At 39.9% G+C, this 14,793-nt stretch overlaps 4 protein-coding genes across 5 annotated transcripts in view; 1 reads left to right on the forward strand and 3 right to left on the reverse strand.

Annotated features, from left to right (window-relative positions):
- Positions 1 to 4,901, reverse strand: part of LOC104954350 (centrosomal protein of 170 kDa) — a 16,231-nt gene extending 11,330 nt beyond the window's left edge. The window contains exons 1-12 of the mRNA XM_010781444.1: positions 4,817 to 4,901; positions 4,596 to 4,713; positions 4,447 to 4,481; positions 4,049 to 4,118; positions 3,521 to 3,609; positions 3,087 to 3,270; positions 2,421 to 2,489; positions 2,218 to 2,295; positions 1,964 to 2,043; positions 1,592 to 1,662; positions 1,328 to 1,425; positions 452 to 467 (exon numbers count right to left, since the gene is read on the reverse strand). Of these exons, the coding sequence (XP_010779746.1) occupies positions 452 to 467; positions 1,328 to 1,425; positions 1,592 to 1,662; positions 1,964 to 2,043; positions 2,218 to 2,295; positions 2,421 to 2,489; positions 3,087 to 3,270; positions 3,521 to 3,609; positions 4,049 to 4,118; positions 4,447 to 4,481; positions 4,596 to 4,713; positions 4,817 to 4,830 (922 nt within the window). The 5' untranslated portion in view covers positions 4,831 to 4,901. The remainder of the gene's footprint in view (positions 1 to 451; positions 468 to 1,327; positions 1,426 to 1,591; positions 1,663 to 1,963; positions 2,044 to 2,217; positions 2,296 to 2,420; positions 2,490 to 3,086; positions 3,271 to 3,520; positions 3,610 to 4,048; positions 4,119 to 4,446; positions 4,482 to 4,595; positions 4,714 to 4,816) is intronic.
- Positions 4,902 to 5,392: 491 nt separating this feature from the next.
- lyrm7 (LYR motif containing 7) lies at positions 5,393 to 6,974 on the reverse strand. 2 transcript variants are annotated; one of them, XM_010781434.1, is made up of 6 exons: positions 6,906 to 6,959; positions 6,597 to 6,669; positions 6,300 to 6,370; positions 5,951 to 6,032; positions 5,782 to 5,865; positions 5,395 to 5,746 (listed from the first exon to the last, which is right to left on the reverse strand). In XM_010781434.1, exons 1-5 carry the CDS (start codon positions 6,921 to 6,923, stop codon positions 5,795 to 5,797), a joined length of 315 nt encoding a protein of 104 aa, XP_010779736.1. In that variant the 5' UTR covers positions 6,924 to 6,959; the 3' UTR covers positions 5,395 to 5,746; positions 5,782 to 5,794. The 2 variants fall into 2 exon arrangements, with proteins under 2 accessions (XP_010779735.1, XP_010779736.1); XM_010781433.1 differs by having other exon boundaries at positions 5,393 to 5,865; positions 6,906 to 6,974.
- Positions 6,975 to 7,005: 31 nt separating this feature from the next.
- Positions 7,006 to 9,010, forward strand: hint1 (histidine triad nucleotide binding protein 1). The gene is made up of 3 exons (XM_010781435.1): positions 7,006 to 7,166; positions 8,154 to 8,258; positions 8,706 to 9,010. The coding sequence occupies exons 1-3, from the start codon at positions 7,056 to 7,058 to the stop codon at positions 8,868 to 8,870; spliced, it is 381 nt and encodes a 126-aa protein (XP_010779737.1). The 5' UTR covers positions 7,006 to 7,055; the 3' UTR covers positions 8,871 to 9,010.
- A 1,208-nt stretch (positions 9,011 to 10,218) lies between these two features.
- The window catches only part of LOC104954351 (cep170-like protein), a 5,340-nt gene continuing 765 nt past the window's right edge, over positions 10,219 to 14,793 (reverse strand). Inside the window, exons 2-6 of the mRNA XM_010781445.1 lie at positions 13,757 to 13,997; positions 13,573 to 13,661; positions 13,357 to 13,450; positions 13,210 to 13,261; positions 10,219 to 12,851 (exon numbers count right to left, since the gene is read on the reverse strand). Of these exons, the coding sequence (XP_010779747.1) occupies positions 12,538 to 12,851; positions 13,210 to 13,261; positions 13,357 to 13,450; positions 13,573 to 13,661; positions 13,757 to 13,997 (790 nt within the window). The 3' untranslated portion in view covers positions 10,219 to 12,537. The remainder of the gene's footprint in view (positions 12,852 to 13,209; positions 13,262 to 13,356; positions 13,451 to 13,572; positions 13,662 to 13,756; positions 13,998 to 14,793) is intronic.

The raw sequence follows: 14,793 nt of genomic DNA on the forward strand, positions 1-14,793 counted from the left end.
TAACGCGGGTAGTGCTGCCCCGGCAGTGGCTTACATCGCTGCGATAGGCAAGATGCCAAAAACGCCTATAAGGGGAGGAATGGATGATGTACCGTGTATATATGTATACATTTACACATGTTCATTTTGTACATTTCTAAAGTTAGATGGAAATACTTAGTAGCCTTTCTTCCCTGAATTATTTGCTCCTATAACATATCATTCATATATAGCAAACCATGATTAGATTTTTCATCAAAGAGTAGTAGTTTATTACAGGTAAAAATAACTTACTCTTCTATAACAACAGTTGTAGGTACAGTTCGGTTAGTTAGCGTATAACATATACGGCTGTACCGAAGACTGGTGTTCCGCTCAGAGCGAGCCGAAAAACACACTGTTAGACATGGGCGGAGCCTCTCTGCGGAACACCAGTCTTCGGTACAGCCGTATATGTTATACGCTAACTAACCGNGCTCACTGGTAGACTGCAAAGAAACACAAACACGTTACGATTGGACTCTTGATAGATGTCCTTGCTCATATAAACATGCATACATGTATGAAGGAATACTGAGAATAAGATTGCCCAGTTTGAGGGCCTTATTTTTCTTAAACATCAGCAGTGGAGTGCACCAGCTGGGCGTAAGCTGGTCGTAACTCTACGTCCGACGTAGAACCCAAGGTTAAGACCAAACTAAAGTTATGACTAGTGCGCCACTAAGACTTAAGCCCTGTGTGCGTTGCGCCTGGGTGTAACTTGTACGCCTAGTAAGGAGCAGGTGTAAATCGTAAAGACAGACTAGTATCCATAGTAACGTAAAACAGGCAAGAAGGAAAATAACGATGGCAGTGCATTTACAGGTTTAACAACGAAAGGGCATTAAGACGAGAAAGAGTCGTCCTTAATTGAACAAACCCACTGGCCGTCTATTCGGACAGTGAGCTGATAGAGGTTTCGTTTCGGCAAACAAGCCCTTTATGAATGAATCGAGGAGATCTCCCCTTAACTCCAGCACGGATCAGACAGAAACGCTACGCTCTCCCCAACCTTGCAGGTGCTGATTGCGCTCAGCTTTTACGCTAACGGGCTGCTTTGAATGGAGAAGTTCGAGTGTTAAATTATGTAGAATTCACGTGGACGCGCATTTTAAGACTAGGCGCAGCTACGACCGAGACTAGTAAGGTTGGTGCACTCGGTGTGAATTCAAATCACTAAGTCTGACGTATCTGAGCCCGACGTTAGAGTTAAGACCTACTTTTTTACGCCCAGCTGGTGCACTCCACTCCAGGGATTGAATCCATTGCTTTTTGCAATTTGGATAAAGATAAAAGGTGATTGAAGTACCTCTTGGGGGAAGACAAGCTCGTAGACTTTCTTCCAGAGGTCCTTAGGGTTTTTGGCATGCAGAGAAGTAATGTCAACATCAGTAGCAGGAGGGGAACCTAAAGGAACAAAGACAAAACAAAACAATCCTGGTCACAACAATGAAAGTCAGAACAACAGGAGGTGGATATAAATCAGACGTTTTTCCTACAACCAGCAGCAACAATTATTTAATTAAGTTTAGGTGCATTACTGCTTTTGGCCACCGGTTGGTGCTGTGCTCACCGATTTGGCTGAAGGAGTCGGAGCCTGCTGGAATGATGAGGGGCTTGGTGCAGTCACAGCACACAGTTTTCCTGATCATAACATTAAGACAAAAATATAACTTAAACCAAAGTATTAAACCTATAGTACAGTAACAAATGTACGTAATGTATAATCCATTTCGAGCAAGAGTTCATATCACAGGGTCAAAACGGTTGAAGCTGTTATATGAATTAATTATATAATTTCAAAGTCCTACTGAAGTATAAGTCAATTGGGAAATCTACCAAGTATCAGTGATACCACTTTAATATTTATGTTTTTAAAGAGCTAAATAATACCAGTCCCTGTCAGTATCCACCACTAGTTAGTGAACTGTGTTACCCTCCTCACCCTCTGTCCAGACCGAAAGCCATGTGAGAGAAGAAGCCTTTGGTTTTTGACATCAGGCTCTCGGTCTTGATGCTAGTGAACTGATACAAAAGATAAATAACAGGCAGAGAGGACAATTAAATCAGTGGAAACGGTTGAAAGAAATGATAGATTCAATGGTAAGAGAAAGCAACAAAAAAAGTAAACATATTTTATGTTAATCAAATGTTATGCTTAATGTAAATATGTCACATGTATAGTTAAAGCTCACTTACAATCAGAGAGGCTGCGTAGTAGTGGGCGACAAAGCGCAGTGTTTTACTTATTACCTTCCTCTTATCAGAGTCAAATTCCTGCAACAGACAGAAAACAACTCTCCTTCGATAATGTGTAAAAACAAATCATACAAACATCCATAAATATGTGAATTAGCCAATATGAGACCAACTTCAAGGTTATGCTGAAACATGTGTTCTACCTGAAAAAGGTCATATTTACTGCCGATGATGAGCAGAGGAACAGGAAAGGGACTGATCAGCTCTCTGTCCTGTTGGAAAAGTCAAAATTAAATCAGGATAGATTTACCAGCAGTGGCGGACTGACGTTCGGGACGAATCCCGATGGGCCGGTACCGAAGTGGGCCAGTCGGACGATGTGGGCCGGTCGGATAAGTCACTAGCCCCCGTCCCCCGTCCCCGTTGACAATTTACTAGTGGGACCGAAGTGGGCCGGTCGAGATGCCCGGGCTGATTTTTTGTCCCAGTCCGCCCCTGTTTACCATCCTACATCTGACCTGAAGGCATGCTTGCAAAGCCATGCCATGCTCCCCACAATGCAGTTCGATTAAAAATCTTCTACGTCTACGCCATTCAAGTGAATGGGCGAAGCGTTGAAAGCATTTTTCGATGCCTGTAGTGTAGACGGGCCGTTAGACACATTATTCCAACTTTGTGTCTACTGTGAGGAAAGTTTTGGTGAACTTTTCTCTGGGTTTTCACCTTGTTTGTTCAGTTTATTAGTATTTCTCTTTTCACATTTTGATTTGTAACATATAATTAGTTTATAGTTTATATGCTACTATTGCCCTGGACTGAAGAATAGAGTATGCCTATATAATGTCGAGTGTGATGAGCTGAGGTCTTACAGGATAGTCTTTCGGGAGGACGCGTGCTGAGTGGACAGGCGTCTGATGTTTGGCTTTCTGTGCTTTTTGTGCCTGGGAAGAGACTTTCTCCAGCTGAGCCTGTGATGCCTGCAGCAGCCTCTCCAGGGTTCCCCACAGGGCGTTGGGTTTAGAGAGGTCCAAAATGAGGATGACAGAGAGAGACCTGGTAAAAGACATCAAGGAGTATGTTATCTAGCAGGATACAAAAAGTGTTGCTACAGCACTGAGGCACAGAGCAAGGAACCCCTGACACTGCTGTCCAAACCATGATGACTACTATATAGATGACTCAAATAGTTCTACCGATTTAAATATAGAGTTAAAAACAACCAATCCAAATAGTGTGTTGAGACATGTGGCTTAACTATGTAACAAAGTACATTTATGATCAGGAATGTGTGTGAGGTACCTACCTGATGCTGGCCGGAGAGATGGGGATCTGGACCAGGTCTGACAAAGAGGTCCCTCCTCCCAGCTCCCATAGGTGGGCTATGTCTTTGGGCTGAAAGAGGAAGCCACCACCAACAGTATTATTACACTATCTCATTTAAAGTAACATTGTATTGCACATACATTCAGAATTTCTGGTTTTAGTAAACAGACTTTAATGTCAGTTAAATACAGAATTAACTATTATTCTCAATGTGCTGGAGAACTAGTCAAAGTCAAGTCAAAGTCAACTTTATTGTCAATCTTTCAGTTTGTGTGTACAGACAGTGAGTTCGAAACACCGCTTCCCACAATCCCGAATACAAAAATACAACAGAATGACTAGAAGTTGTGATGGCTAAATGTAGTATTTACCAGGCTTACATTTCACACAACTCCTTCTCATCAATATAGATTACAAGATGTTTTTGAAAGTATTTGTCAGGATCATCTGTTGTTTGTCTTAATCCTATTTTTTTACAAAGTGTCCAAGACCAACAGGGCTTTCTTACTGTGTTGTGTCCTCGGGCCCTCCTGCCAAAAGTATACTCCAGAGCCAGAGTTGGCTTGGATGGTTCATCCCTGGTAGAACAACAGCATTATTGGTGTTTAAAAACAACACAAATGCAAAAAGGTCAATTAACAATCTTTCAGTGATTTCATCTCTGTCTGCTTCTCAAATTGAGCTGCACCTTTGAACATAGATTATACATATTGCATCCTGTTCCTCTGGCCAAGATTTTCCTCTGATGCTCAAAGTATTAATGTTGATAGTTAGCATTTGTTTTCTAGTGAACAGTTTCTTCCAATCATACAGAAAATCCATTTAAAGTCGTTTTTTACTTGTGTTAGGCTAGATTGCATCACTTTTCAGGTTATAGTTGATAACATAGACCAACCCCATGCTCACCTGTCGAGGCATCTGAGGAGAATGGACGTTTTACCCTGAAAAAGAAAGCAAAGGAGAACTTAGTAGCTACAACTTATCTTATAGCAAGACTGTTTCCATTAAAAAGCAATACATGTACTGTCAGTGTTGTGGCTTGGCAGTGAACAAACCCCAGCCTTGCTCCCCATCAGGAAGACGGTCCTCTCGCTGACCGCCTCCTCCTCCTCCCCGACTGCAGCCTCCAGGCTCTGCACCTCCGCCGCAGCCTGCTCCCATAGCGAGTCCGAGCTGTCAAATACCACAAAGTCATAACATTGTTTGTAAAAAACCATGCTATTATGTCAGTGATAGGGTTATAAATAAGAAAAGTCCTATACACACTTATTCTCACCTTATTTTCGGCATCAAATTGGATTTCCCCCTAACTTTGACAAGCTAGCTAAACGGCTACAACCGAAAGAAACAAACGTTGCCAGAGTAACGGCGCATTTAGATGATGTCATCATTGCGACTCCTTGGTGAGCATTGTGGGTAATGTAGTGTCTTCATGAACACAGTCAAGAGTTTTGTTCAACAATTTCAAAGCTCCAATTATACAAAAATATTAGTTTAAAAAAAAAACATGATCTACAATGTGTGTATCTTAGATTGTGTTAGATATCGTCTGTAAAATAAAAGCACATGTTTTTCTGTTAAACTACACCATACTTTTGTTATTCCTCTAGCAAAATTGAGGGGCAAAAGATAAGACACCTCAGGATAGTTGTAATGTTATCTTCCAGGGTTTAAAACAGTATTTGTTGTCAGTCAAACATGTCTTGGAATAACTCTCACATGTATTTTTAAAACCTTTTTTTTGTGGAAAACCTACCTACATTTTAAGAGAACTTTAATGAGAAGTTGTTGGGGTCTTTGCCCTTAATGTTGACCCACTGTCATGTTAGATTCATACATCATTTATCGTGATTTGAACAATAAATGAAAATTTTGGGAATACTCCTCTTTAATCAGAACACAATGAAAATGATCAGAAGCAGGGAAGAAGTTCTCCCTAAATCAGTTAAATAATAAACCACAAAAAAGTAGGCAGAACACTCGGAAAGTAAATCAATACATAATATCATTTGACAAAATACTGTACAGTAAGGGCATCTCATTCATAGTACAGATTTCCTTAAGCAGCGCAAATGAGAGCTTGAGTAAATCAGAACAAGACATTTCTCCGTGTAGCGATGATCTTTAAAATGTTCTTAGTTCAGGAGATCGTGAACAACTTGAAATATTTTGCGTTGAATCCTTTAAATGCAGAGGAACAGAGCGGATGATGGTGAGTCTCTTATTTACGAAAAACATGTAATCAGATGGTCTTTCATGCCTTTTTCCGTGGCTCGTCAGAATAAGGTACATTTTCGAGTAGAAGGCTCTCTCTGGGTCGAAGCACTGTGAGAGAAATGTAAAATCAGGGTCAAGATGTATGTTTTATATTTGTTGAAAAAAGACAAGATTATGGAACATAACAACATACAGAGTTTCTTATCTCCAACATGTTCCACTTGTAACACGCCTTCCCGCAGAATAGCTTCCACAGATGAGCCCATTTTCATCATCTGTAAAAAAACAAACAAGAAGGGTAATGAGGGTTAACAGATGTGCTATTATGTTTATTACTGAATGCTGTAGCCCTCACTGTGTAGACATGAACAATATAATTAAAACATATTTTGGATTGGACTTTGAATCAGCAGATACTTAATAGGAAAATAACTTAGATTAGTTTAAGAAGCTAAATGTTATTTAGATGCACAACTGCTAAAGTACAGACTTGATATGAACATGAACACACAATGTCCCTTCATGTTGTACTTTCACTGTACCTTCTTAATGTTTTCTTCTGACGTTTCCTCTTTGTTTTTCCGGAACTCATCGTTGATCTTTAATCTTGCAGCTTTGTGGAGAGAAAGGATTTAGTGTACTTCTGTAAATTGTAATATTGTAAAGCACTACTTTCGTAAATAATAATGTTCTATTTTCTTTGTCTCTATCATAGACTGTATATATAAAGGTCTCTATCTAAACTTTGCGGTAAAAAATTAGAATTCTGATTCTAATAATCCAAAGAAAGATAGCCACGGATATTCTTCTGCTGGGAATCAATCCAACATTAGTCTCACCTGTCAGTGCTTTGTCATCATCTTTGAATACAGCCATCCTGGTTCTGTGCAACGATTTAAACGTGCTGAGGATCTGCAAATGTAATACACATGATATAAACCACAGACTGTATGTAAACACGAAGCTTTCACAACATCAGGACCTTGACAGTCGCACTTATGACACTATAATTCCCTGTCCTTTTGGCAATCTACTTCGTAGTATATGCAAACATGTGTATTGAGAAACAAACAAACAATATAAAATAAAATAAAACATTGTTATTATGATGTTATTTATATAAACGCATGATTATTTCACGAACTCACCTTCAAACGTGTGCCCATCTTGACTTCTTTAGCTCACTTCCGGTTTGGAGGAAGTACCAAGGACCAATCAGTGAATACTTTGCGATGACGCGTTTCTGTAGTTTCACAAAGCCAAAACCGGCGCTGACAGTTCCTCTCATATGCACCAACATGGCTGATGAAATGGCTAAAGCTCGGGTTGCTAAGCCCGGTGGAGACACTATATTTGGAAAAATCATAAGAAAAGAGATTCCTGCCACCCTGCTACATGAAGATGACTTGGTATGCATTCAACATTTCAACTCGTAAACACTGTTTCTGTGCAGTTATCCGCACTGCGCCCTGCAGGTGACGTGAAGCTAACGTTAGCTTCATCCTAGCAGTGTAGAAACCGAAACTGTACTGTATAATGTTGTGAATGTTATGAGGTCGTTTTTCTCAGAATGAAACCAAACCAAAATAGCAACCCTGATTACATAAATGCTTTAAAACAGTAGAAGGGCTCCTAGCCATGGTTTATATTTGTGTCTGCACATTGAAGTCATTGCTTTAGTTGGCTTTATACCAAAGTACGGAAAGGTCCACTTGTCTGCCTGCTACTCCAGCTGATCCATTTCATGTTTAGCCAGTACTGACTGTGAGCATGCATGTGTTATGGTTGCAGTGAATTTAATTCTTAAAGCAGCTATTGTAGTATTTAACACAAAAAAACTCTCAAAAAGAGAAGCTGCCTGTGTCATATCCAATCAGAAGATAACGTCATTGATTCAAACTGCCTGTCCAACAGGTTCACTGCAGTGTGTTTTGTTTATGCATCTGGGCCATGTTACACTTTTCTTTAAAAGTTCTTTAAAAATCTCTGAACTTCTTAATACTCCAAATGTAATAAGATATATTTGATTTCCTTCATTTGGTAAATAGGTTAAATAAGCATTTTACAATGTGGCATCTTTGAGACCACACATGCAACATCCTAACACACACATAAAGATTGTTGTACCAGAAATGGCCAATATCAACTTTAAAAATGGTTACATTGAAACACATGTTGAATTTTTTTTTGAAGATATTTGATTACCAGGATTTAATTTCTTTGCAATACCTCGTCTTGAAATGTACCCATCATGCAGTAACAGCACAATATCTATATACACGTATGGGGTGGAAGTCACAATATTGAGGTACCATCTTTTGCATTGCATCATATTAATGGTTGTAGATTTGAACTGGCTAAATTCTTGTCTTAAATGTGTGTTATTTGTATTTCAGTGTATTGCCTTCCCTGATGTTTCACCTCAAGCTCCCACCCACATCCTCGTCGTCCCTAAAAAGCCAATCGTTCAGCTGTCACAGGCTGAGGATAGTGATGCTGCAGTAAGTACAATCCTATAATAGAGTTCCATACGCTTGCTGGAAATCCTTTAAAACACTTGAATTTCAAATGTGTTTTAATTTTGTTCTTGTGTTTTCAAAGCACTATAACATTGTGATAAAGAAGTGCAATGATTCGTATGTTGTAAGAAATGTTTCCATAATTTACCACACTCTGAGGGGCTGGAAAAGATTACAAATGTATCTTAAAATGCTTGAAAAGTGCTTGAATTTGACTTTGAATAAGTACACTGAACATGACTGAATCCCCACTATTGTTAAGTATTTGTCCAACAACTGTGACCACTAGATGGAAACCTTCACAAGACTTAATGCTTGTCTTACAGTTACTGTGAACACTGCGTTGTAATTCAGGGGTTGTCTGCTTATACTTTATACATGTGTGTCTCTAACTTTAGTGTCATACATCTTTCTCTCTCTGTCTCTCAGTTGTTGGGCCACTTGATGCTCGTTGCAAAGAAGTGTGCTAAAGAGGCGGGTCTGACTAAAGGCTACCGGATTGTCGTGAATGATGGTCCGGAGGGAGGCCAGTCTGTCTACCACATCCACATCCACGTCCTGGGTGGACGTCCACTGGCATGGCCCCCCGGCTAACCTCCCCCCCTCCCACACAGAACATCCTGTCATCAGTGTTGTTTGTCTGTTGTCAAACAGCAGGAATAAACCATGTGAATTAAGAGTCAGACAAAATCTGGAAATTCATTCATGATAATAAAGAGCACTTCACAAAAACAGAACCTTGTCTTTATGTTACATTTTTCAAACCTGGTTTTTTAAAGGTCACCTATTATGCAAAATCCACCTTTCCATGTCTTTTATACATAAACATGTGTCCTCTCTGTGTAAAGAGACTCTGAAAGTTTCAGGAAAAAAGATTCTCTCCCTTTTTGTCCTGATCCAGTTATATAAAAACCTGTCTGAAAATGAGCTGATCAGATTTTGGCCACTTTATGATGTCATAACGACTTTTTTGGCTGATGTAACCATTAGCCAATCAGCAACCAAGGTAACCCCCCCCCCCACCTTATCACCTGAATCCCCTCCTAGAGCACCATTGTGTTCTTTTTAACCAAATATCTCTCAGAGGGGAGTGGCTCCTTATTTTCATCTAAAGTAACAGACAGAGAATCAGCACTTTTGAAACAGAGGGGATTATGGGATGCTGCAATGATCTGTTTGGTGTTTCAAGCCAAACACTTCAGAGACAGGTTCTGTATTTATCTGAGACTTATAATATATATTGATGAAAAACAGTATAATAGGGGACCTTTAAGATATGAACACTCAAGGGATTTCAAGCACTGCTGCTCTCTTTACCTTGGTGCCTTTTATAAGCATTTAAGTGAAAGACAGAATTGTCTGCAGTAAGAGAAAGCACGCCGGCTGCTGGAGGACTACACACCTCACATTACACTTTGTGATTCATCACCCTGCGCTAGAGAAAGTCTCATGTAGTCAGCTTAGTTTAATAGAGTTCGATCCTCTGTTCTCGGCACAGCATTTAGCTGACGCTGGAACTTCAATATTGGGGCTTATATTTGTACTAACACATTCATTATCTTAGCTGTGTACATTTGGCATTTTTTATATAAAATGTTTTGAATGCCTAAAATAATTACAAATATTATAAAAATGCAAAAGCAAACTGCCATTTTCAGTTAAGACATGATAAATGTGGTTTTTTTATCTGTAAGAATTAGGGACATTTGGTCTGAATTAATGTATTTTCTTTGATTAAAAAGTCCATGAGGTGTTAAGCAATCCAGTTTTGGAATAAATGTATATATGTTCGTTGAAACACAGTTTTATTTTTAAAAGCAAAAATACAAAGAAACTAGTCTGAAGGAAATCAAGTAGAATGCCTTTATATACTGTCTACACTGCAGTATATAAACGCATACTGTCTACATGTTTAATATCCAGTCAAATAAATGGAAACAAGTGAATGGCTCTGTTTTATTAACAGTAAGAAACATTGCAGATAGTTGAACAAATATAAAATACATGACAAATCCACAGAATATTAAACAAAAAATAAATAAAATAAAATGATGTTTTTTCTTTACAAAAATGAAAAAGAACACTGGTCAGATGACACATGTAGAATTTCAAAAATAAACATGTACCTAGCATTCACAATCCCCTCATTTCATGTCTTTTGATACAATGGGGGGAGGGGGAAATCAGGATTAGCGGCTTTGAATTTACAGACAGAAAAGCTCCAGAGTGGCAAGGCAGTCACTTCTCATATCAAAGTGATATCATTCCTGTCAAACCAATTGACATTTGATGCAGCCCCCCACTGCTTCTTCACTTCTTCTGTATGAAAAACGCCACAATCTGATGTGCAAAATAAGAGAAATCTTTCAGACAGCTACGTCTTTTTCTTTTCTTTTAATCGATGCCCTTGAATAGTCAAAACGGGCACTTTGAGGCATTGAAAAAAGAATGTACAGCACAGTATAGAGAGAACAAAATGAACGTATTCTGGTACCTAAATTCACTATTGCAAGAGCATCTAAGTACTAATACACTGCCTTTAAGTCATCTTGCTCTAGAACACAGACTATACGCTGAAGGGGAAATTAGAAAAATGGTTAGTCCCATAAAGAAAAGCAGCAAATGCAATGAAAGTGAGGTTAACCATACTGTGTCTGCAGTAGTTGGAAATCCCCCCTCCTTGGTGAAGAACAATGCAACGTTATACCCTGATATGAGCCGCATTACAAGCTAAATAGATAGAGTAGACAGGGGGCTTATTTTCAAAGCTGTGTTCATTTCTACTCGCCGACGTTCCCCAAATACACATCTTACTTAGGCCTCGTTTTTTCAACAAAAAGTTCCTTAAAACCAATTCCAGTAGCTTTTTAGGTTTTGTGTGTATATACACTGGGGAGTGATACAAAATGTTGTAATGTGAGAATGTGCATTTTAAGTATTAAAAAGTAAAAGGTTTAAAATATCTACAATATCAGTATTTAAATATTATAAAATATTTAGTTGGAACCATGTTTTTTTTCCCCTTAAAAAAAATCACCCGCAACTGTAAAAAGTAGAAAAAAGCCAATTGGAAATCATAGGACACTTAAGTGGAAAGGGCACAGATTCTCAGAGGCAATGTCACATGGGCCAAAAACAAAATGGCAGCGATGATTAAACTAGTGTTTCATTAAAATAAATATGCTTTTTGAAGGAAAATGATCTTGACATTCAGAGAAAGGGATGAACTGCAGAGGACGATGAGACGTATATGAGATGAATTGCCATATTTTAAATTCAGATTCTCAGGTTTTTGCACAACAAATTTCAACATGGCTCCACTGTTTGAAAATAACACGACGTGTTAACTTTGGTAAGTGATTATTTAGCCTGAAAATGATCATTGGTTTCCCAAAGGCCGTTACTACTCTTGTGTAAAACTACCATTCAGTATTAGTAAGATCAACACAGACACCAACTTGCAGGAGGGAAGCTCTCAGCTCGGTCCTGTACATGCTACTGGAGGGACAACCTTGTTCTATTTGGGAGGAAAAGGAAGGGAGGGAAAGAGTCAAACATAATGAAAGAAGGAGAAACAGGGGGGCACAGATATTGGGAGGCACTACTTATTAGTCAGTCAGTTTCAGAGACGCATCAATGGACGGTTAGGGTTATCTTTTAGGCATAAAACATGTATGTTGGGGGTGGCTGCTGACATATCCTTTGTATTGAACAAGAGCTTATAAAATCACTGCAGTGTTCCAGCATAGTGTAAATAAAACGTATTCTGCATAAGATGTTATGTTACAATGCATTCTGTTTGTCTGAAAGTACTGTAATAAAGTTGTTCTGTATATTATTTGAGGTTGAGGGGCGGCTACTATAGAGGAAGTGTTTTAAGGCATGTCCTTAGTGTAGGTGGGGTCCAGACACATGGAGAAGGCAAGAGGAGGAGAGAGACTGAACAGAGATGTGTCCACTGAGAGCAGCCAGGTAGCTTGAGGTTGTCCTGTAAGCAATAACAGCTGAAAGGATCCTCCAAATCACTCATGGATGAATTCCCATTGGAGGGTGTATCCATGATGCATCGGTTTGGGTTACAGTCAGCTGAAGCACTTCATTTCCGGACAGGTCTGGTGAAACTTGAACTAAATTGTGTTTGTGTTATATTCCTGGAGTGGGTAAGTCAGCTGAATGGCAACTGTTTGAATGTTAGTTTGTTGTTCTGATAACTAGCCGCCTTCACTCCAAATCAAAAGTTTATTCACATGACATTGAAACTTCACTTCTGTGCGATGGCCTCCTCTCCGCTCGGCCTCATGCGGTTGAAGGGCCGCCCCCCGACCGCCGTCAGACTGAGACTCAGGCCGGGGTCTCGAGCCGTCTCCTCTATGATGGCAGAGGAGACCTGGACCCTGGCAGAGGCTCCGGGCCCCGGGAGGGTCTCCAGCAGGGACTCTTTGGCTGGGGGAGCAGACCCCGGGCTAGTGGCAGTTGTTTTGGCCGTTAGGGGCTTGGTGGGAGTCGTGGGGCTGGTGAGGCCCAGGCTGGCCAGAGCATCCAGGGTCCCATCAGGGTCCACCATCACATTGATCACTGGGACAGAAACAGAGAGAAGATTAAAGTGTGGACGGGTCATGTCTAGTGATTGAAGTGTTTTGAAAACTAAAATAAACTTCGGATTAAGCTCTTGGTTTGGATTTGAATTCCCTAAAACATAACACATAATTGTTGCTTCTATGGTTATTGCTTTTTAACATTATTGAGAAATACTTCAGATTGGAAGCAAAGTGTTCAGAGTTTTAGTTTTGCTTCTTTCTGTCTTCATTAACTATGCCCTCATCTATGGAGTTCAAATAAATAAATAAAATCATGCATCTTATCACATAAATGTAAACACCGTCTAAATTCATAAATGTTATTAGTACTGGTGGGATTATGTTTGTGTTTTTACCTTGAAGCTGCTTCTCAACTCTCCTCAATTCCAACAGAATTGAGGAGAACTCCTACAGAGAGGAAGAAAGGAAACAAGTAAATTATTATGAGTCAATAAAACTGCACTTCCGTCAGCAAATACTACTCAGAGACTCAGATTCTGTACCTTGTTGGTGGTTTTCAGCATTGGTATCTCACTCTCTGTCCGCAGTTTACTCTCAATTTCGTCCCAGTTCCTGTCCTTATCTTTAAACAAAATCCTGAAGAAAAAACACAATATTGTTTTTTCACAGTGGATAGACAGAGCAACACAACGGCACACTGACTGATCAATACACTATTAAATACTCCCAGCAGTTATAATATCACAACGTATGATTACCTGATTTTTCCTGCTGTTTTGTCGATGGAGTGCCTGATCTTAGTGGACAGCTGGGAAACTGAGTTGAGCAGCAGGCTGTCCAACACGGCCTGGAGACACAGAGGAAAGCAAATTTAACAATCTGAACGTGACTGCAGAAAGCCGCCATGTTGGTATATTTTTGATGTCCTGTGATGCGTCTCACCTCCTCTCGGTTCCAGGTGCGTCTCCTCAGCGCTCGGGGCTCCAGAGTGTCAGGGGCCCGGGGGCGGAGCTCCACTGGCTTACCGTTGATCTCTGGAGCCTTATTGGTTGAAATCACAGGCGGGATCTTCCTGAAGTTCAGGCTCTCGTCAAACACCCGATCCACCAACTGGGCAAGGACCGGGAGAGATGTAGAAATACAATTGAAAAACGTAAAGATATTTCTTGGATTTTTATCCCAGCTTTATTTAGTTTAGTTAGTTTAGTTTTATTTGATTAAAATCAGGTTTTTAAGAAAGGAAAGAAATGTGAACTCTGTCAGAGAGAACACCAAAGCTAAATGTCGGAAATTCAGATTGAATCCCATAGTTAGTTAGTTATTAAGTTAGTTAGTTGGTTATTAAGTTAGTTAGTTATTAAAGGGCCCATGTCATGGCCATTTCCACTGATCATAATTCCATTGTTGAGGTCTACTAAAATAGATTTATATTGTGCAATTTTCCAAACTCACATTGGTTTCTCATACAGTATCTCTGTAAAGTATGTGTATTCACTTTGTCCTAAACGGCTTGTTTGAGCTCCTGCCCCCCCCCCTCCCTGTGAGCCCAGTGTGCTCCAATTGGTCAGCTCGGCCACTCTGTTCTGATTAGTCAACCACCAGAGAGCCTCCGCCCATGTCTAACAGTGTGTTTTTCGACTCGCTCTGAGCGGACCATCAGTCTTCGGTACAGCCGTATATGTTATACGCTAACTAACCGAACTGTACCTACAACTGTTGTTATAGAAGAGTAAGTTATTTTTACCTGTAATAAACTACTACTGTTTGATGAAAAATCAAATCATGGTTTGCTATATATTAGGGATGCACCGAATATTCGGCCGCCGAAAATTATCGGCCGAAAATGGTTAAAAAGGCCCTTTCGGCCGAAAGGGTTCTAGCAGCGAAAAAATATCACCGAATGTCAGAGAACAGGGTTACGTTGGTAAACTAACGTGTTGTTGTGATGACGTAATCAAACCGCGGCGACAAGCACGGCG

This window comes from Notothenia coriiceps, unplaced genomic scaffold (genome assembly GCF_000735185.1).
Source record: "Notothenia coriiceps isolate Sejong01 unplaced genomic scaffold, NC01 NC01_scaffold00023272, whole genome shotgun sequence".
Classification (NCBI taxonomy): domain Eukaryota; kingdom Metazoa; phylum Chordata; class Actinopteri; order Perciformes; family Nototheniidae; genus Notothenia; species Notothenia coriiceps.

Excerpts from the sequence above, each read along its gene's own strand:
- lyrm7 (XM_010781433.1), bottom strand. Across the intron at positions 6,371-6,596 it reads TGATGACAAAGCACTGACAG|CTGCAAGATTAAAGATCAAC; the intron begins GTGAGACTAATG and ends CTCTCCACAAAG. Across the intron at positions 6,033-6,299 it reads CAGAAGAAAACATTAAGAAG|ATGATGAAAATGGGCTCATC; the intron begins GTACAGTGAAAG and ends GTTTTTTTACAG.
- hint1 (XM_010781435.1), top strand. The coding sequence starts at position 7,056 with ATGGCTGATGAAATGGCTAAAGCTCGGGTTGCTAAGCCCGGTGGAGAC. Across the intron at positions 7,167-8,153 it reads TGCTACATGAAGATGACTTG|TGTATTGCCTTCCCTGATGT; the intron begins GTATGCATTCAA and ends TTTGTATTTCAG. Across the intron at positions 8,259-8,705 it reads CTGAGGATAGTGATGCTGCA|TTGTTGGGCCACTTGATGCT; the intron begins GTAAGTACAATC and ends TCTGTCTCTCAG.